This window comes from Empidonax traillii, unplaced genomic scaffold (assembly GCF_003031625.1).
Source record: "Empidonax traillii isolate 1590-97213 ecotype Southwest subspecies unplaced genomic scaffold, ASM303162v1 scaffold1132:size609636, whole genome shotgun sequence".
In the NCBI taxonomy this organism is placed as follows: Eukaryota; Metazoa; Chordata; class Aves; order Passeriformes; family Tyrannidae; genus Empidonax; species Empidonax traillii.
The window spans coordinates 434177-456406 of NW_020956325.1; the positions used below are offsets into that span (position 1 = coordinate 434177).

Sequence of the window (22230 nt, forward strand, 5' to 3'; positions counted from 1 at the left end):
CAGCCCCCTTTGTCAGCGTGGGATTCACTCCACGCAGGATCACTCGAGATGCCTTTTAAAGACGTGGCTCAGTCCCACCCTGTCGTGTTTACACGGTCCCCTCAGCCAAGGGGAGCAAGGTCAGGCTGCTGCTGCTCTGAAACCCAACTCCCACCCCGCATCCAGAACATTCTGGATGCAAGGAAAGACACCCCGTGTGGCTGTTCTACACCAGGACCTGATGATGTGATTACAGTGAGTTATGGTATGTCTTTGTGTGAGAACATCACCGCTGAAAACACTTTAGCTGCAGACAGAGCATCTGTAGATGTCTCTAAAACTCCTGGTTCTGTTCTAGCTGCACTAATCAATTCCCCTGCAGACAAACCCCAAGCCCACAATGAAATAATTTACTATATTCAGCAGCAAGTAGTAGCCAGTAGTTGGCAGCACGGTCCCTCCACCTCAGCCACGTGCCTTGGGGAAATCTCCCCTGGCTGGCAGAAAACTGCATCTAACGGTATGTTAGGAACATTTTTGCTCTCCTTCTCTGCAGTGATCAGGACAAAAAGTTCATGTGCTCTGCCTGCCTCCCCGTCAGAGCAGGATATTCCTCTTCCAGGAGAGTCTGACTCAAGATGAGCTGGATTTCCCTGTGTTACTGACTCAACAAAATCCCCAGTTTGTCTTCTGCTGTGTTATTACAGCATTAAAACACTGCATGAATTGAAATACATACTTAATTCTATTTACAGCCAGGGAAATCATCCCTTTGGTCGTGAAAGAGTTAATAAGGAAGAAAATCACACACAGTGCGTGTTAAAGGTTAGAGGAATAATCAGTCATTTGAAAAACACTACATAAACATTTTTCCGGATGCAATTTTCAGTCCAAGGATACATTTCCCAGTAGAAATCAGCAGCTAAAAAGGAAATCATTTAGTCTCCATAAGTGCCAAATTGTATCCTGATTTTTCCTGGTCTGGCTCGACTTTCAAAACTAGCGGTTCAACTTCTGCAATCTTTCACCCAATGACTATATAAACACATCCTTATAAGACAGACATAATCCTTGGGTGGGCCAATTTATGTTGGATTATGAAAATACTTAGAGTACAGAATCGTATAATGACTGTTGTCCTTTGGTTTCCACTAAAAGGGGGAAAAAAAAAAAAACAACCCGCTCACGCAGACAGTCTCTGCTCCTTCCAAGGGCTCCCCGCGACAGTCGTCTCCGGCAACTGTGTCAACATCTTCTGAAAGTAATTAGGTACCACTAAATTTATTATTTAGTTATCACAAGCTCTATTTTAATGACACCTAATGTGACATGGATCTATTTTGAGCTCTCACGTGCGTAGGGGGGGGGGGGGGGGGGGGGGGGGGGGGGGGGGGCGGGAATAATCTCCGGCAAATTGTCTGCGTGTCGACGTGGTGAGTTCCCGCACAGCGCGAGGGGAGGGGATGGAGCTGCCACCCACCCCAGGCCAGAAAAACAGCTCTCCCTCTCTCAGAAATACTTTGGCTACTCTCTGTATGGTTAAAGGTTATATAAATAGTAGCTTTAAGAAGGATAAAACAATCTCCATACAAAGCAAACATATTCCTTTGTGATTTACTGCTGCCCGACGCACACACACACAAACCCACGTATAGATACGTTCCCCTCCAGAAAATTATCTGCTCCTGCCCACTTGCACTTCCAGCGATGGAAATGAGGGACAATGGGAACTTTTCTTCTTTGTGGAGAGGTGAATTCTGTTTTTTCACTTCCCTCCTGAAACTCTAGAGTTTTTACAGGCAACTACAAAAGTCAGCGTGTTAAAGCCAACGGTATCCAATCTTCAACGCTCGCCATGTGGTGGAACAGAACTCTCCTTCCCTCCAATGTATAAAGTTATGTGAAAGAAGACATTTTTCTAGTCCACAGAGAGTAAAGGATAAATTATAGCGATAAGATCTGGAAAAGTTTGGTTGGAAGTTAAGAGATTTTCACATCTGTGTCTACACATCCATGCCTTGGGAATAATGTATCTCCAGTACCAGTCACATAAAAATGCAAGAAACTGTTCCCCTCTCAAACGCAGCAAAATCATTCATTGTACTCATGTCTACACTTTGACTGGTAGCTCACAGCAGAGATCTCAGCTAGCAGACTGCTTTCCCCCCAATTTCAAATACTATTTAACCTGTGTATGCATTAAAAAAAAATACATAATTACTAACATATACACATCTTAATTCACCATGACATTATTCCCTCTTTGAGCTCGAATAAGTTAATTTATTCATGCTGTTCAAACACCAGCTGAGTGATACTGCAGTGAACCTGCATGTAACCACGACCAGCCTGATTTATGTCCCTGCAGTCAGTGACCCTCTTTTCCCTCCGTTTCCCAGGGCTTTGGGATTCACCTCCACTGCTTTTCCGGGCAGATTCTCACACTGTGTTACCAACAACAGTCCAATGTCACGGTCAACAACAGCTGAGAAATTACTCCTCATTTATTTAAATCAGTGGTAGAGGTGCAGCCTTTCACAAGCCTCGTGCAGAACACTTGCAGACATCCCACAACAGGAACACAAGGAATTGTGGCTGTTTCAAATGCTTCTGGAAGCTTTTCTGTGCCACCCCAAGATTGAAAATCAAATCAGATGTGCAGCCCAAAATCTTTGTGGACGCTGCCTCCCTGCCCAGCACAGCTACTCGGGTAACAGAAATCCAACAGACTCCTTAACACACCTTTCCACAGCTTCATTCCCATGAAATAAATAAAAAGAAATGGAATAGAATTATTTAAGCCATCAAGACTCTCAGTGCTTTTTCTCTGGTTGTCTAGTACAATGTATGAACTATTTCAGAGGCAGATTATATTATGAACCCTTAACTCAGTGAAATAATTATCAAAACCCACCCCCATATTCCACAAAACACAAGATTAACCATGTAAAACACACAACTGGGGTCCTCCAATTTTGGGATTTAAGTGCTGCTCAGTGCAATATCTCACATGCCCACTTGATCCTGCTTTTTGAGAGGACAAAACATTCCAACAGGTTCAACAGGGCACAATTGTACCCGACGCGCTAAGGAAGCCCCAAGTACCTCTTTGAACCACAAAAGAGAAGATTCTGTTCGAAATCAAGACTTTCTGGCTGACATATTCCACGTTCCTTGCGGGTTTAAAACACCCTGCCCCTGAAAGCCCCCATTATTTCAAAGTGAAGAAAGAAAAGGGAATTTGCCCCCGTTTCTCCCCTCTCCTCACCCTGCCATTGTCCCCTGTATCTCTTTCCAGGAAGCCATATTCATTAGGGTTAATCTGCCTACTAAATGAATAAACAAAGGATTTCTCTGTCACTGAGGGGCCAGGTGAGCCGATATCATCTTGTGACACAGAAAATCATCCGCACAAAATACGGCGCAGGAAATTACCTGCTGCAACCCCACACCTGGGATCGTTTGGGAAGTGGCTCAGAAATGTTGAGTAGATGACTGAAATCAAACTAATTATATATATTTCTCTTTTTTTTTTTTTAAATGCAGATCTTCTATCAGGAGGAGAAAAAAAAAAAAAAAAGGCCTTTCTAAAAACGTGATGTAAAAAGGTCTCGAATCTCTTGGCTTGCTGCGCTTTCTGATAGCTCACAAAGCTTCCTCCCATGAAAACGTGCTAGGATTTGTGTGATTAAAGTATCCTGCTTACTCACTAATGACAGTCACCTCTGGCTGCCTCCAGCAGTGCCCACGCTGCAAAAAGCATCAAGGTTTACAAATTGTTGCTGTGAGAATCTAATGAAAGCTCAAAAAAAAGAAATAATAAAATCTAATTGAGATGACATAAATACAATAATATCCACCTGTACAAGGGATTCCTCGCACAGACACAGCTGGAAGAGCTGTTAAGTTTTCTTATTTTTGGTAGATACCAGAGCTTCGGTTTGGGGAGCTGATACCTGAAGAAAGGCCTCCTTGTGGAGAAGCAAATCGCAGAATGACAGATTGGTTTGAGTGGGGAGGGATCTTAAAAACTGTCTCATTCCAGCCCTGCCATGGGCAGGGACACCTTCCACCAGCCCAGGTTGCTCCAAGCCCTGTCCAACCTGGCCTTGGACACTTCCAGGGATGGGGCAGTCACAGCTTCTCTGGGCAAACCCTGAGAGATATTAAAGAGAAATTGGAGGAATTGACCAGCAAACCCCGAAGATGAGATGGGAACAAGCATTCCTTAGTTGCAAGAGTAAAAACTGTGCATGTCATGGCAGAAGAGGAGCCAACACAGGGATCAAGGACTACAGAAAACACTGTGACAAAGGAGGACGACGTGCCCAGCAGCTGCAACTGGGGCTCAAGGCAGCAAAAATTCAAGAAAAGGAGGCACAAACCCCCAAATTCCACAGCTGGGCAAGGGGGGAGGAAAGAAAGGGCAGGATTTGGAGCTGGCTGGGATGAGCGGTGCTCCCAAAGCTCGGCAGCAAAGGGCTCCCTCCCTTCCCTCCCGCAAACACGGGCTGTGTTTGATGTTCCTCAGACAGCAAGCAAGAAGAGATAAATTAAAATTGAGAACCTACAGAGGGCTTTGATCCTATTGCCTGGAAATATGTACAAGAATATTTTCTCCAGACATCCTTTTGCTATGTATGGAAACCAAATGCTGACTAATCATATAAACCTTATGGTGCCTGAGCACAGCTGTAATCTGCAGCAGAACACTGTCACAGGGGCAGAGGGAAACGTGGAAAACTAAGAAGTTGGCTGTGGGGCTGAGAAAGAGGAGAAAATGGTGATCAAAGGCACTGGAGGCCCGATCAGACAGGAGGAAGAGTTTCTAGCTGGTTAGCTTTTAAGATACAAGTGACATATTTATGACTTATTCTTGTATTACTGAACTTGAACAGTCCAAGTCGTGATCATCCGTTTTCCACGTTCGGAGAAAAACGATTCTGTGAGAGACCTGCTGACTCAGGACAGAGGTAATGGGATCCAAAAAGCCTGGATTTTGGTTTGTTGGTTTATGGTAGAGCCATGTAGAGCTGCTCATGAAGGCATGGCCTGTGCTGCAGGCACACAGAGGGGTGGGACGGGGACAGAAGCACCTCCACGGCATCATCAGGGGCCAGCACAGCTCGGGAGCAGCTTCACAGCTCCAGGGTGCCTGGGGGGGTTTGATTCCTCTGGGGACTCTCTGTCCTCTGAAAGGACACCACGATAATCTGCAGAAATGGGACCAATTTCCCCTTGGAAGGACAAACCATATGGAACTTCTACATTCTTAAAGGGATTTCGGTTTACGGGAATGGGGTTATATCAGTCCACAAACATCAGGATGGAACTTTGTTTTTTAAGCTTGCATTCTTGGCTGCTAAGACATTGTGTTGGTGGTTTTATGCTAACAAAGACTGTGGAAATACACAAATCCCTTCCACTGATGACTAAACATCAGGAGAGAACATACAATATCACAAAATCTGCTTAAAAACGGGAGTAACATTTCTGAGCAAATCGACCTCCAGATAAACCCCTGCAATGCTACTAACTTTATCTTCAAATCACTTTTTTTCAATCAAATCCTATTCCTTTAGGATTCCTTAGTCAATGTGAGTGGCCACAGCATTTAGGGAAATGCTTCTGCTGAGTGTATAAAAATCCAGTGGTCTTTCCCGTGGTGTGGTTTGGAATTCCACGTTAATGAAGGGAGCTGACAAGAAAGATGAAGAGAGACAAGGGCCTGGAGTGACAGGACAAGGGGGAATGGCTTCAAACTGACAGAGGAGGTTTAGATGGGATATTGGGAAGAAATTCTTCCCTGTGAGGGTGGGCAGGCCCTGGCACAGGTTGGGCAGAGAAGCTGTGGCTGCCCCATCCCTGCGAGTGTCCAAGGCCAGGTTGGAGCAACCTGGGACAGTGGGAGGTGTCCCTGCCCATGGCAGGGGGTGGGAACTGGGTGGGCTTTAAGGTCACTCCCAACCCAGATCATTCCAGGATTCTGGGTTAGAGGGATCATCCAAAGAACATCCCACCAAGCTGCCACCGGCACGGGATCAGCTTCCACTCCCTTCCCAGTGACACACTCAGCATATCACCTCTGTTAATTGTGAAATCTGAGAGCACAGAGCATCCCAGGCAGCCTCTGCCACTGGAGTTCATCAGTCATCTGCTGCACCCCCAGTACAAGCAGTGGGAGGAACACAGACTGGAAGGACAGAGGGGGTTCTTGCTTTTCACCTAAAGTGCTCATCAGCACGGCATAGCTAATTAATGCTTTCAATAGGTGTTAAAAACTCCCGGGCTGCAAGGCAGCAAATGCATTCTGAGCGGGCAAAGGCAAGTGGCTACAGTTTAGAAGCACAAAGGTGAGATAATGGCCTTCCACATCACTGAACTGTCAACCTCATTTAGCACAAAGCCCGGCATCTGGAGACTTCAAATCATACAGCCGTTTAAAAATATATAGAATGTTAAATTAAATGACAAACACGGGACATGTCACCTTTTAGAGGCAGAAATGTAAAACCAAAGCATATGTTCCCCAACTGTATTTGCTTGAGGATCAGCAATATTTTTGTAACCTCATTAGGGTCTCGACTTGGTTTGAAACGTGGAAGGATGGATGTAGAAATAAGTAACAGGTCCTCCACATGATATCCTCAATTATAAGTCAATCTTTCCTAGGAAAATAAATGAAGAACACTGGGTTTTGCTCTTCTACAAAGCCTGGAAGGTAGGAAAAAAAAATTCTGCAAGCTCTCAGGGATAAAGTCACTGTGTATTTTGAGCTCTGAATCTCACAGGCATGGGGAAATATCTGAGCCAAACCCACATTTACAGACAGCCTGGGATGAGGGGAAGGTGAGAAACCCTTCTCCCCAGCATCATCTGGGTACCTCTGCTGCTCTCCTGCACCCTCTCACCTGGCACCCCCTCTGACAGATCCGTGTCCTCCCGTCACGTTCCATCACTGCAGAGCACACGTTAGCACTTCACAGCTTGCACAATGTGCCACTGAAGGGTTATTAAAAGGCCATAACTAGGCCAATAAAGCTGAATTTCGTTTCACAAAAGGGTGAAGCCTTGCCTGCAGTTCAGCTTACTGGGCATCAAAGTTTAAACTTTGCTTTCAACCTCGCTTCTCCAAACATGCTGTCACTCACCATGATATGGGTTAAAAATAAGAGAAAGCAAAGATGAAATGTAAATGATTTAAATGCATGCATATGTTCTTTTGTAAAATGCAACATGCAGCTGCAAGGTTTTTCCTCATATTTTGGACACAAATCAAGGGGGAAATGGTTCACTTATGATACAGTGAATTTTTTATCGAACTCCAGTGGTAAAATGAAGTTCCTTGTAAGTGTTTCACTGCATACTGCGTGCTGCTTTGGTTTTATTTTGAGTGGGTTTTAGAGCTGAAATAGGAACACCAAAAGCAAAAGACTAACACCAGAGTATTTCTTTTCTTTTCCAAATTCTTTCATGGCAACTTTCTGATTCTCAAGAAAAAAAAAATCCACCAGCAACACAAAAACCCTGCAGATGTTCCATGGCCATTTACTACATTTGACATTCAATCACAAGCAGGTTTTGAGGACATTATGTTGACTTTAAGAATACACTTTAAGTGATGGGCAAACAGCAGAGCACACAGTGGTTTGCTCCGCATTCCTGCTGTAAATAGGAGAGGTGAAAGTCCAAAGAGGTACTTTTGCAATTAATGGGAATTCAGTGACGCCACTTGCAAGGTTCTGACAGCAACAGTGGACGCAAAAAAGCAGGAGAAGCAAGTCAAAATTAGGCAGGTACTACCTGTGCAGAGGGGCACAGACAGGACTATTTGTAGCGTCCTAAAAGAGGCCGCAGATTACAGAGATCCCGCACTGCATTTCTCCCATCAGCATCACCACAACCCGCAGCAAACGCAACACAAAGGGCACGACGGAGTTCCCCAAAACCGACACCCCGGCCCAGGCCCCGCCTCTGTGCCAAAGTCTGGCGAATTCCAGGAGCGCTGCAGCGATCCAGGTGGGTCGTGCAGAGCCAGGGCCAGCTGTGCTGGGACACAGCCCCGCTCGTGCCAGCAGATGTGAGCTCGGGGGGGAGCAGCTGTGCCGGAGCCCCCGTGGGCTGCTCCACACGGCGCACGAGCCACAAATGGTCGCCCGTTGCTGCTGCTGCTGCTGCTGGAGGGAAAGTATCAGGGAAGAAAGACTTGGCAAGCCTGGGATGTCAGAAGAGGAGGGTCTGCACCCCACCCGACCTGGGGACGTGGGATTTTCGACGGGACTATTACAGTGGTGCAGCTTATAAAACAGATTTGGAAAGGCTTTCGTGTTGGGTTTGGGATGGGATACGAAGGCCCCAGGAATCCACTCCGAGGCCTTAAATCTGCGGCCAAACTCCAGAAGAAAAACCCATATGTTAGTCATAGCACCACATCCTGCTTTTCCCTGCTCCTGCTCCATTTTACAGGCCCGTTCGCTGCGCAGCCCCCGCTCCCAGAGCAACCTCTCACCTGGAGAAACCCCCTGCTAGCGATGCTGATAATCCCAAGCCTGTTCTCTCTCATTTACTGAGTGTGACCTGCTTGTTTGCACCTTCACAAGGGGAGCAGCACCAGCAGGTTTATGCACATGGAGTAACTGGCTCCCTGTTCCTTTGGGAAGGAGGTGAGCCCCGGGTGGGATGTCCCCAGAGGGGCTCAGGAGTTAAGAGCCCCCCAGCTGGAGGCACTGCCAGGACCTACTTGCACGTGAGAGCTGTTTGAGGAAGAGGAGGATGGTGACAAACAGGGGCTCCTCTCACCCCACACTCCCCTTCCCAGCTCATCCCACATTCCGGCCGCTCTCCACTTGCTGGCACCGGCTCTGGCTCTTTGGAGCTCTGCACCCAGAGCTGGAGTTGTAACCAGCACCCGATTTAGCCCGGGTTGTAATAAAAAGTGAAAGTTAAAAGCAGGGCAAGCAGCAGATAAAGCACTACTAAAAACTGGCTGGGATGATGCCAGGGATGGAGGCCAAGGCAGGGGAGGAGCCACAACTCCAGGCCAATGGGTATTCCACAGCACGGGATAATTAAGGAAAACAAAATATTTTCCATGTGTTTCTTTGCCCCTTACGTCACCGAGGCAATAAAATATATACACAAGTAAGTACCAACAGGCTGTATTTCAGCTTGGATATAAATATTTACTTCCAGCAGAGAACATCCTTATTTCAGCAAGAAGAAGGGGTGAGGAGGCTGTGATTGTGACACCCTCAAAGTATCAAACTCCACCTTAAAGTAGATTAGTCAGGCATTTCATCTAGCATGCCAAATAGCTCAGTTTTACGTGTCCTATACCTAAACTCACATTTGTGCTCACTCAGCCTTGCTAAAACCCGCTCATTTTGGATTAACAATGGTGAAAACAGGTACATTTGCTGATATTACAGTAAAAAACACCACGTGTGAGGAGCGCTGCTCTTGTTTAAAGCTATTTCAGTAAAGATCCAGGTAAAGGCTTTCCACCACGAGCAGTGGATTGGGCCAGACAGACTCAAAAATCAGATATTAAACCCATGGTGGCTTATAAAGCAACAAGCTTTTGTGGCTCTGGAAGTATTAACTGTCAGCCATTTCATTATTTAAGAACAAAGTATTAGCCACAAAACAATACATTATCTGCAGTGTGAGGAAATACTAAAAAAAAATTAGGATTCACTAAGGAACCAGCAGACATTGCTTAGCAGCTGCCACACCACTTCCAACTGCCCCTGAGAAACCAACCCCAAAATCCCTCCTGGAGGCGCCTAATTTAGTGAAATCACTCAGTAAGAATTGTTGTTATAAACTGGCAAAACTGCTTACAAATGAAAGCTTGCCCTGAAACAACAGCAACTCCAAAATTCACTTTGCAGATGGACGTTCAAATACCCCCTCTCTCAACTTGCACAAGTAATGCTGTTTTAAAGCCATTCCAAGCAGTCCAGATTAATAGATGAGCTTAGAATCTATTACAAGCTTATAAAAATATAAAGCTCTGCAAAACGCTTCCTTTAAGCGCTGCAGGAGAGGAGCAGAAATGTCAATGAACAAATACCACACGGTGTGTTATTTCTGTGCAATCTCTTAAAAACACAAGTACAGACACTGAGGTTTCTGGATCTCTTGTAAGTTTAACAGTAGCTGGGAGCTCTTAGATCTCAAGCTATAATAAATATTGTATCCTACAGGAGCCCATTGGGAATCTCAGCTCATGTGTTGTTCCACAGAAGATTGTGGTGTCAGATATGATTAGAATCAACACTTTCCACTTATTCAGAGCTTTAAAGCTACCTACACACAACATCACCAGCTGCTAATGACAGATAATTAAGGGGCACATAAGACAATATCATATTAGGAACGAGTTTGAACTAGTGACGTGCAAAACACCCCGGATATTAAGATCCCCCCCCACCCCCAATAAATAAATAAATAAACCCAAGGCACTGCAGTGCTGGACCTGCTGCTGTTTTTCAGCTGACAAACCATTACATGTGAACTGATGGTGGCTTCCCCACCTGGAAGTGAGTTCCCAGCACTCGAGCCACGAGACACCACAGTGCCCGCGTTAATGGCCCGCGGAACACGCGCCGAGTGGGTTGTGTGACACGAGAACAACTGTCTGGCAGCAGCAGGACTGTGCCAGTGACCATTAGCATGGCCCCTGGAGGCCCCACTGCAACTTATCTTCAGATAAGGGCAAGAAAAACCCCACTGCCCTGCACTTGGTCGTGATGCTGGTCAGGTCACAGCTCGGCTTCCACCGAGAACGCGGAAACTGCTGGGTCAAAAAAAATCACACTGCTGGCCAGATGTGACCAGCCTTGGGGGATTAAGCACCTTGAGGAACTCTAACTGCTTAAAATCCAACTCAAGTCAACGCAGCAGTGTCTAGAAATAGCTGATTTTTGATTTTCATTTCCGTCAGTGAAGTTAATTGCACGTTGCACTGGTTTTTTTTAAGCTGACACACACGTGTGTGTTGAAGCACAACCATCCTCGAAGGGATGAACTGCTTCAGTTACTGTGAGCTCCTCAGCTGCCCCAAAGGCAAACTGCATGAGGAGTAACAGCCTCCTCTGTCCCTAGCAGGGTAACAGCCCCCCCCATCACTACACTGTGCTGTGCAGAGTGAGCTCCCACGTCCAGAACTGACTAAACCACCCACAAAACCACCCCAGAGAGGGAAATCCAATCAGTATGTAACGATTCTGCTGCCTTTCAGTCACTTGTCCTCTCCACTGTACTCCTCCTGCCTGGAGAAAACACCCACTGGTGTTCCAAGACATTAATGCTACTCCATGTCTCCCTGCAGCTGAGTCTTTTCCCAGTCCAGGCAATGATCCAGCAGCAAGTGCCCAGTCAGTAGTGTCAGGTCATTTTAATTTCTCCTCACATCTCCCCAGTCTATAGGGCATAGCTGTTTCCAGATGCAATCATGTACACTGCATTGGCATCCTGGAGCCTGCTGAAGTCACTTCTGTCTTAAGGCTCTCTTCAAAAATCGTCAGATAACATTTTCTCAAATTAGATGAAATAAATCAAGTCGAAAACATTCTAAGTACCAGAATTCTGCATTATGCAGCTCGTGCACACGCACACTTAGCAAGGCAGATGAGCAGGATGGAGAGAGCAGGAGCACATGTCAGTGTGTGCTACTGCACTGAGGAAACAGATCCCTGATACATCCCACATGCTGTCACTAGTCAAGGAATAATGCATAATGGTATGCAAATAAGGCACGTAATAAGCATTTTAAATAGATATACCAACAAAATCGGCACAGGAGTTATTCCAGGAAAGAACTACAACTTCAACTCGGTGAACTTTGAGCTGAGGGGATGGAGGAATCCAAACCAAGCAGCGCTGGGTGTGTTTTTGTGTTACTGAACAGGTGAGGCCCTCCAAGAGCAGCTTGTTCTGTGCTCATTATTAAAACCTCTCAACTGCTGCGAAGAACAGACCAAGGGCCAAATCCCTCCCCGGGCTTCAAAGCTCAGCATTATAACTGAGTGCAATCTCTACCTGCCCCAACAACCCACCTTTGTCTGTCCCCTGCAGGTAATTACAGGTTGAGGTCAAGGACTCAGCCCCTATTGATTTCATCTCTCTGCAATGAGGACCCTCCACTCGAGCACAGCAGCTCAAGCATCCGTGACGCTCCCAGGCCCTTCCAGAGCCCGGGCTGGGAAAGCAGGCAGGGCCCAGCCCTGCCAGGGATTGCCTGTGGCAGGAAGGACAGCCTGGGAATTGGTAATGTCGGTGACTTCATCTGCCAGCTGCATTCACACATCTTTACTACCTGAATAACTGAGCTGTGCTGCTGCCAGGCAGCACTTTGTGGTGTGCAGAGCCCGGGAATGAATATTTGATTGTGCAGACAACAGAAAAGCACTCAGATGGTTTGAGGTGTGACAGCACAAGCGTTTATTAAATTCCAAGTGAGAGCAGTGCTGGACAGCAAGAATTTGTCCCGTGGTCCCTGTCTCCCAGGTGTGGGGATGAACAATGAAAGGGCCTTCAGAGGCAGCAGGGAGGGAGGGAGGGGAGGCCAACTCCCTCCCCCACAGAACCCAAGTGAATTCTCCTGTTCATTAAACCCTCTGCAGGCACTGAGTTATCTGTCCATGACCAGCCAGTCGCACACAAAAGAAAGGGAAGTACTAAATTACAAGCTGATTTTAAGTGGGCATTGATTGAAGTAACCAGAAGAGAGCTTAGTGTTGTCAGAGTTTCATACAACAGCAATAAACAATCTTCATTAAAAAATTATGTGCATCCCTAAGAAGCACAGCCAGGTTTCAGATGAGAACATTAAGGTGCCCCCACCCCGCACACAATCAAAGAGGGCAAAAAAAAAAAACACCTCAGGATCTTTTTCTTCTACAAATTTAATTTTGTTCATTAAATAACACCATTCATTAAAATCCTTCCCACTCTAACTTCTGCTTTTGTCCTAAACAAGAAAGAAACAAAGATTCTATTCTATGATCTCCTCCAAGCAGGAAAAGGTTGATGTAAAGAAGAGATCAGACAACTTCTTTGTCAATATTCTCCTACTCCACCAACGATGCAACCAAATCATTATTTGGCTGTTGGGTGTCCAAAACCTCTTTGTGTGAGGGAATAAACAGGAGTTTTCACACACACAAATGCAGCCACTTCCCCTGGCTGAGCAGGGCTGACTCACTGAGCACACCTGAGCACCTGAGCCCACACATGTGCTGCAGTTCAAGGGAAACACTTGCCCACGCACTCAGTGCAGCTGTGAGAGCAAATTCACTGTGCTCAGGAACTGCTGAAAACCCTTCCCCTGGAGGTTTTCTAGCTCTGAACATTCAGAGTTGTCTGTGCAGGCATCCTAATCTCCCTACACCTTTAATTTTATATTATGTATATATCCATCAGGTTTGATTGCTCAGGTACGGAACATACATGATGTGCATCGCTCCTCCACAGGCACGAAAATACAGAAAGGTGCCTGCAAATACTCAACTGCGTGCCTGGCCAGTGCTCATATTTTCTAGATTAGTCCCCACCATTTCTGTAGCCCTGCTCAGCTGGCCCCAAATCAGATCTAATGCACAGAAAAGAAAGGAGCAGCATTCAGTGCACACAGGCAATGTAAGATTTCCAAATCCTGCTTGCAGGGTGGTTTTCTGAAACACAAGACAGGTCGTCCAGCACAGATTTTTTTTTTTTGGTCACACCACAGATTTTAGTCTTAGGGTTGGTTGGTTTGGGTGTGTAAAGAGTGTGACCTTCAGCTGCAGCATCTCCTGCACACAGGGACCTTCCAGGATTTTCTTTCATCTCTGGTGTCTAAAAAAGTCTTTAATACAACCTGACTTGCTGAGACTCCCCCCAGCTGTGTCAAAGTCAGAGCAGCAGCCTGAGCACCCTTTGGGAGGGATGGACACACCGCCTGCACAGCACTGGGTGTCCTGCTGCACTATCAGAAAAGGTTTCCTGCTTTATACAGATTTAAACCCAGTGGTGCCCCTTTAACATCCCCAACTGCCAATCTGGAACAGCATCTGGAATTACAGCGCATTTAATCCTTCAGGGTATGTTCTCTCCGTGAAATGTGTGCACTGAGGGACAAATGTCCAGTAGCTTTAGGTGACTGCAGCTTTGCAAACTTCCCTTAAAGATTTGATTTTTTTTTTAAAAAATGAACCAGAGAAGGATATCTCAGGAGAATTTTGAGTTAACTGCCATATTGAAATGTACTGGGGTTTTTTTCCAATTTATCCAAGGAATGGTTATAGAAACAACCAACCAAGCTGAAAACAGCATTGCAAAATTTCCTTATTGATAACGGCATTAGTTTTGTAAGGAAATATAAAACCCATGACATACTTCTTAAAGGCAGGTTTTTGAAAATGATCTGATTGTCATTAGCACAACCCAGTTTTACAGTGAAAATCATGATAAAAAAAAAAAAAAGCACATGAATTTGTTATTAAATGCAACAACAGAGTTGTCACAAACGGGGGAGAAGGAAGGAAGCCATCAAGAATGGCAGGAGGATAATGGGAGATGATAAACATGTACTTGAAATCTTCTGATAGGAAGAAGAAGTGATGAGTCAGATAAGCAGAGGCGCCACAGGGGTTGTATCTCCGAGCAACAGGCAATGAAACCTCCAGATAAACATCTTCATAAAGTGCAACGGGCTGAAATCACAGGTCAGAGCTCAAGAATCACTTCCTGGGTCAGCTCAGGCAGGAAAAATTTATGACCTACTTAAAAATCCTTCAAACCTAGAAATGTATTTTCCATGAGGAACGTCGGCCGCAGCAGGAAATGGGAATATTGGCACACCAAAATGCAGTGGGGTGTGCAGGAGCAGTGTTTGAAACAAAACCTTCACATCCACAGCTGAGCTCAGTGGCACTTTCTGCACATCTCAGAGGTGGGAAGAAAATAAGCATAAAATATTCCTCTGTGCTGGGCCCGGCTACAAGAACATCTCCAAACCTCAGAAAGCAGTGTATGTTTGTTCCCTTGTGTGTCCTTTAATCTGTAGCAGAATTCACAGCCCTACACCATCACACACAACCCAAAACTTGCACTGATTTCTGCATGGGAAAGGACAGGGCTCAGGCAACACAAAAACTGAGAATAAATGGTAAAGTCCCTGTATCAAAAGTCAGTTCAAATCCAGCCTGCCTGGCAGGGAAATAAATTAAGCCCTGCCATCAGCATGTCCTTAATAAAACCCATGTATTGTTTGTAAGAAACTTACGAGGTGTTACAACAAAACTGAGTCGCTGCTGTCCACTAAATATATCTTCAGCGTCCTAAAAACTTACACAATGGACTGTGGCAGTTGTAATATGGACACACGTGTTACAGGCATTACAAATGGATCTCCATCACATCCACGTGGGCCAGCTCGTGTTAAAGCCCCATCCACACCTCAGGAAAAGCTGGTTAGCACGGAAGAGGCACAAGCCCTACGTGCTCATTGCTTCTACTGCAGGGGGAATGCCAGAGTTTCAGAATGTGCTACAGGTACAGAATGGTCAGATTTCAGAATTATTACACAGTCATTTTCAAAATGACTCTGTCTTGTAGTAAAACAAACAAAATTCCCCTTAAACAACCAGCATCAGATGTTTGTCTAAGCTCAATGTGAATTAATTTAACGACTTTTAAATATTTGAAAATGGAATTTATAATGACAATTCTCAATATCCAAAGGAAACGTGGTTATTATCGAACTCGGTTATAAACACATATAAGAAATACCCTGTAATACCCAAATAAATTCATTTGGCAAACAATGCAGTGTCTTGGACTCAGCATTTACATCAATAGCAGAGCCTGAAACAGGAGCTTTTATTTTAACTCTCTTTAAACCACCCTTCAGAACCCCATTTCTGTATGTGTTACAGTCTCTCTTTACAGTTTAACCTCAATCCAATCAGCAGTCTCCAGGGATTTTGAAATCACTAAAGATTAAAATCCTCTCTGACTTGACTGTTTGACTAATGCTGTGTGTTTAATAATTCTACTTGTGAGAGATTTTATTTGACAAAATCCTGCTGTGTGGACCCTCAGACGCTGCACAGCTGCACTGGAACATAAAGCTCTGCTGCCCTTGTTTCTTTAGACAAGGCTACACCCCACCACTGAGGGAGAAGGAGAACTTTATAGTACATATATTACTCTGTTGATATTAACATAACCACTGGGGTATTAAATTTACACACTCCTTCAGAGCAGAGTAGTGAAAATGTGCCTATTACACAAACATCAGATAAACTCTCCTGTTGTCCTGACTGTTCACAGAAATCAATTACATTTATGATTACATTTCAATGAAAGCTCTTTTATAAATGAGATGGAACTGTAATATTCTCTGCTTTGGGAATTCATTAATAAAAGCAGTTCAGTGTTAGTATTTGTAAATGTTCTGCTTTTTTAGTTTAGGCAGATTTTAGCATTCTAGAGCTCGTGTTAAACCTCATGTAAACAGTGTGTCCAGATCTTACCACAACGCTGCAACTTCACATTTGAGTGGTAAGAGGGAGGGGTAAAAGAAAAAAAAAAAACAAAACTCCAAGTCCTCATTCTGGCAGCATTCAGTGAGTATTTGTACAACAGCACTTACCCCGGTGTGCAGCTGCAGATCACAACACCCCTCACCGTCTGTGGCAACGGTTAGTGAACACTTACCAGAGGAAAAAAAAAACCAGCAGATCAATGAGCACTAAAAAAAATCAGAAATGAAGGGGTTCCTACCTGAAGTAGCATCGATGACCGTGGAGACGCCCCTGCGGTCGGCCACGGGCCGCGGTGACCCCGGCATGCTGACGGGCTCCGAGCGCACCGGCTGGATCCTGCGGGACACACAGTCACCCTGGGCTGCTGAAAACTCTTTGCTCCCCTTCACTTCGTAGAGCCCCAGATCTGGAGAGTCCACCCAGAGATGGATCGAGGCTTACACAGAGGGAGTGATCCCCAGGTGTGTCCTGGATGGGAGCTCTCAGGGAGCCTCGAGGGGAAAGGCTCACCCCACCCCAGACTGCTTAAAAAGCCTCCACCACCTCTTCAACAGCAGGAGTTGTCACTTTAGGAGAAGAGGCTCGTTTGTAATTGCTCACCCCTTTCGTAACATAGATCCACAGGTGCTTTTTATTTCTGTTTTCTTTCTTCATACATACACATATATATATATATATACAATAAAAAATAACATATTTGGCAGCCATATCCTTACTCATGGCAGTAATTGCAAACAAGGAGAAATCACAGATTTCAAACCCATGGATTTCCAGTCCAGGGACAGTCTGCCCAGTTTAAATGGGATTAGACATTATATCCATCTCTCTTATTTTACAGCTAAGAGTTTCACACAGAGTCCCAAACAATCCAAGTCCCTACCACAGATCCCTGGACTCCAAATCACATGAGGAGTCAGCAGTGTGGAAACTTTGTTAAATTCTGGAGTTCCTGGGCAGGACACAAACACATGGTGCACCAAGCTCTTCTACAAACCACCAGTAAATACAAACCCACAGCTACCTTCACTCTCCCTCCTTCCCTTCCCTAGGCCCAGCCCCTGCCCCCACTTCCACATCAGCCAATGTCCAAAACCAGATGAATTAAACACATGAGAAAGAATTACAGGGAAGGAAGCAAAGGAAGGGAAAAAAAAAAAAAAACCAGGGAGGAGGAAACCATGCCAGAAGTTCACTTACTGTTCCCACACACTGACCACTGATAATCAGCATCTAAATCCAGGGCACACAGCTCCCACTCATGTGTGAGAAAATGAATTTATTAGAGGATGCTGAGCAAGGCCACCAGGCTTTGTCCTGTCTTTCCCTGTCCTGTGCCCAAGAAGGGGCAGCAAAAGGAATCTGAGCTGCTTGGCCTGGATGGATTTTTACTGTTGGTGAGTCACACGCTCCCCTAAGACTTCCATGCGGACAAGCCTGGTGAAAACTCTGACACATCCTGCACAGATGGCCCCGTTTAAGCAGGAGGCAAGTTAACTCACACAACAAATGTGAAGCAGCTTGGGAGCGGGCTGTGTTTTTACCTGAGACTGTTGAGATCGAGATCGTCCGTGTCGAAGTCCAGCAGGGGCTGCGGGGTGTCGCTGGGCCCGTGCGACTGCAGCACCGAGGAGCTGGAGGAGATGACGGTGGTTTGGCCCGAGGGGTGGATTGTTTTGAACTGGAACTGCGGGCCCATCCACAGGCGTCGATGGGGCCCCGTGTGAGTCACTATTTCGACCTGTGGGAAGGGAATATGGGGAACGGTTGATGTAATGAAAGGTTCCCTCAGAACGCTGAGCTGCCAGAGCCCGGCCGTGTTCGAGGGTAAAGCGTGTTCGGAGCCGTCCATCTGGAGGAGGGTCTAACAGGGGAAAATTCAGAATGTCTCTGCGAGAGAAAAGATGTTTCAGCCAAAGCCAAGAGCTTCTGGCAGAGCCTTGAAAGTGCATGAACCTCCAGCCTGAGAACACTGAACCCCAGTTCTTAAATCGTTCTGAAGACTGAAGCTCCGTCCTGGCCATTCCCTCACCCGATCCTGTTCATTCCTCCCCTTGCCATGACGAAATAAGAGCTCTAACTCCAACACAGTGAAGCTGCCCTTGTGGTGCAACCAACAGGGGAACACACTCCTGCCTAAATCTGCATGGAGTAGGCAGGGAAACCCCCACCCTGACCACGGCAAGGGATGTGCTCTCTCAGAAATCTCACTGCAGCTGCTTTGGGAAAGTTCACACCTCTAACAGCGCTGCTTCCCACGGACACAGTGCGAGCTGGATTTCAAATCAGAGCTCATAATTACTGTTGGCACATGTGAGGAGATGGCTGGCAGGGAGCATCTTGCTGGGAAGCACCAGGTTTGTAACTGAGAGCGATGGGAAGCGCCCCGGGATGAGCCCGGGTCACACAAACACGGGTGTGCGACACACGGGGTTCAGAAGGGGCAGCCCCACACAAATATACTCATTTCACCTAAACTCTGACAATGAAACCAGAGGTGAGGTGCTCGTGTGCAGTGAACTACCACCCAGTATTATATAACAGGTGTATTTGGGATATTTACTGTGATTATGTGTAGATACGTGCAGAGAGATAAAAGCTTCACAGCTCCCAGGCTGCTCCCCAAGGGCACAGAGAATTCCTCTGGTGTGTCTAACAATAACTGCAGATATTCAAGTTTTCCTCTAGGTACCTGCTCCCTGTGAGACTCTGGATATGAACTTGGGAAAAACAAGTTATTTCAGTAAATGAAGCATCTGAAATATTTTAAAAATGTCTTTTCACACTGATAACTGCAAACGTGATGAGCAGCAATTCTGATAAAGTCTCAAATAAGGCAACTGCAGGACTGCAAACAACCATGAAAATTTAAGATGGTAACTGGAAAATTAGGCCTTGTCACTAAATAGGTAAACAAAGCATGGAACCTCTGCAATTATAGAACAAAACCATTAAGGCTGGAAAGATTGTGCAATACAACACCAAAAATCAAAAAGAGCTTTTAAAAATCAGAAAAAAGGAAATATGAAATCAAAATATTAAGCTCTGGTGAACTGATACTTTTAAGGCTATTAAATTCCTATCAATTCTGCTGAAACAACAATCAGCTTCACAGCAGAAACGCAACTCAACGAGGAAATTCATGGAAATAGATTTTTGTGCCATAGATGTGCACCAGCAGTGATTCTCCAGCTTTAGGAAGCAATCTGAAACGCTGGATGCTGTAAGTTCTCTGCTAATGAAAGACAACATCCCTTCCCCCCAGCCTGTGCAGCAACTATTTCCATCCCTGCATTTCCCTCAGCCTAACTCAGCTTGGCTGCAGCCGCTTCTGAGGCAAGTAGCTTTTATGCAGCAGTGTAAATTAGGCCACAGATAAAGTAATCTGTATATTTTAAGCTTGAAACCATCAGTGTCACAGAGCCGAGAGGTAAACAGATGCCTTTGCAATTTTACTCAGGCTACGGCCAGATGTTCCTATTCACTCTCCTGTTGTGTGCAGGACAAACATATTGTATCCACTTCCCACTGACAGCACACATTACCCACTGCTCTAATTGAAAAGTTGAAGCGAAGGGCGGTGTTTTTTCGCTGCGTGCTGTTACTGTTGATAACAACACTTTAATTTTGAAAAAACACACTTGCACTTCAGGCTTAATCTGAAGTGGCTTTGCTCAGGGGAACGGCAGCGTCTTCGTGCTCCGAGGGCTATCACCACCCCCTCACTCAGCAAATATTAAACATTCTGGAAGCATCCCTGGAATTATCTGCCTTCTGTGACATCAAGTGGGATTTTTTTTTTTTTTTTTGCCTTGTAAATGTACTTGCCCTTCTAGAGGGATGGGTGTGATGAAGTTCAAGCAGTCTTACGTTCTGTTGGCACCTTGTATTGTCCAAGAATTAGTAATAAATTAACAGCCACGAGGTAGATTTACCTTAATCTCTTTCTCCTGAGGTTTCCTGCTATACCACAGAGTCACCAGAAGAGGAAAATAAGCAAATCTCTCCAAAAAGTACTGGAGAGGTGGAAAACTGCAGTTGAAATCTTGCCCCAGTAAGCTCAGGGACAGAAGTTCTGCTGACCAGCCCGAGCAGTTTCACCTCCTTTGTGCTGTGAGAAATCAGACACAGCACAGGCAAATGAGATGCCTCAACCTGCAGCCAGAGCTGAAACCTCAGGCCAGGGAAGTGGATTCCCGTGGCAGGATTCCCCAGCGAATGTGCTCCTGGACAGGTCCATGTGGAAGCCTAACCTCTCATTTTAGGAAAAAAGCTGTGTATGATTTATTCACCAGTGGGAGAAGCAAATCCCGTCCATGAATATTTCATATTTATGCCATACACCCCAGCAACACATTTAATGCATCACTCCCGTAACAACATTGTTCTTAAACCAAAGGAAACCCACCTAATTTGTCAGGATGAATTCCATGGATCAGGTACCTTGTAATTGCTTTGGCAAATCCAGAGCATTTGTAAATGTTACTTATTTATTTAGCTCTAACCTTTTATTTCTAACAGGAACTAATTCTCAGTGCATTATTCATGACCTACATTCTTAAACTGAACTTCTGTTTTGAGCCAAATGGTCAAGTATTTACTGAGTTCTTAAGGAGAAGCTTCATTGACTGAGACAAAGCAAGAATGGATAAAAATAAAAAGATTTGACCTCATACAAAAATATTGCACCAAGCAGGATGATTTTAAAGCTATATAGTGTTTATATCTAGCTATAACTCACAGGAATTACCAGCTGGAAATGCAGATAACCAGAAAAGGAAGGAAGTTAAACCATTTTTATGGTAAAATGCAGCACAGTCAGCACCCAGAAAGCACCGTCATTTTGCCAAGCCACCCTCCTTTATCCACGTCTGTCAGGAGAACGAGGGAGAAAGGTAGCTTGGTGTTGCCAACTGCAACCTCCCACTTCATCCTGAGCTTCCCAGAGATGTGACTGTGTCAGCAATGACGGGGCTTTGTCTGGTTTTAATCTAATTTGTTTAAAATGCAGAGACCACCAAATTCACACCACATTAAACTGGGAGCGAAGGAGCTTTACACACAGCAACACCCCTGGCTGTTGGAAGCTTGCTTCCCATTAGGAGGCAAGGTGTTAAAAAATTTACTTCCAGTGGCTGCTATTCCTGCTTTCCTGATCTGGAACACCCCAAAAGCGTACCTGGGACAGCCACTCCTCGTCCTCCTGCCCGCTGTGGTCGGATGCCAAGCTGTCGTACGACTCGTGCCGGGTGATGGGCCCAGGGCTCCCCGGGGGCACCACTGAAACACAACCAAAACAGAGGGAAAAATCAGCAAGTTATTGGTACAGCAATTTTCCTCAGTCTGTGACAACGCATTTTCCAGAAGCACAGAAAGAGCTCAAACACTGACATCAAAAGGGATGAAAGGATTCCTGTCCTTTGACTTGGATGCATCCACAAAGCCATTGGGAAAACCATTGGCTGTTGTCCTGTTAACCTCAATCCCCACAGTGTGTGACTGAGCACACACACCTCGACAGCCCCTGCTTCAGCAGGGTCTCATCACCAGTTTTCAGGCAATATAGAAACTGCCCTCAGCTGCTCCATTACAGCCATGTCAGACCTCAGTCAACAACTCTGGGATGTGTCTGTCCAGTCCACATCAAACCCCCTTCAGGAGAACACACACATCACCTTCCTGGGCCACAAACACCTGAGGATTCCCAGTAAAATCTGAA

The 22230-nt window shown here is 45.6% G+C and overlaps 1 protein-coding gene across 8 annotated transcripts in view; it reads right to left on the reverse strand.

Annotated features, from left to right (window-relative positions):
* BCAS3 (BCAS3, microtubule associated cell migration factor) overlaps nt 1-22230 on the reverse strand; it is a 315701-nt gene that overhangs the window by 167757 nt on the left and 125714 nt on the right. For all 8 annotated transcript variants that reach the window (XM_027905220.1, XM_027905218.1, XM_027905219.1 and 5 more), the window contains 3 exons: nt 21691-21791; nt 18056-18252; nt 16753-16850 (listed from right to left, as the gene is read on the reverse strand). In XM_027905220.1, the coding sequence (XP_027761021.1) occupies nt 16753-16850; nt 18056-18252; nt 21691-21791 (396 nt within the window). The remainder of the gene's footprint in view (nt 1-16752; nt 16851-18055; nt 18253-21690; nt 21792-22230) is intronic.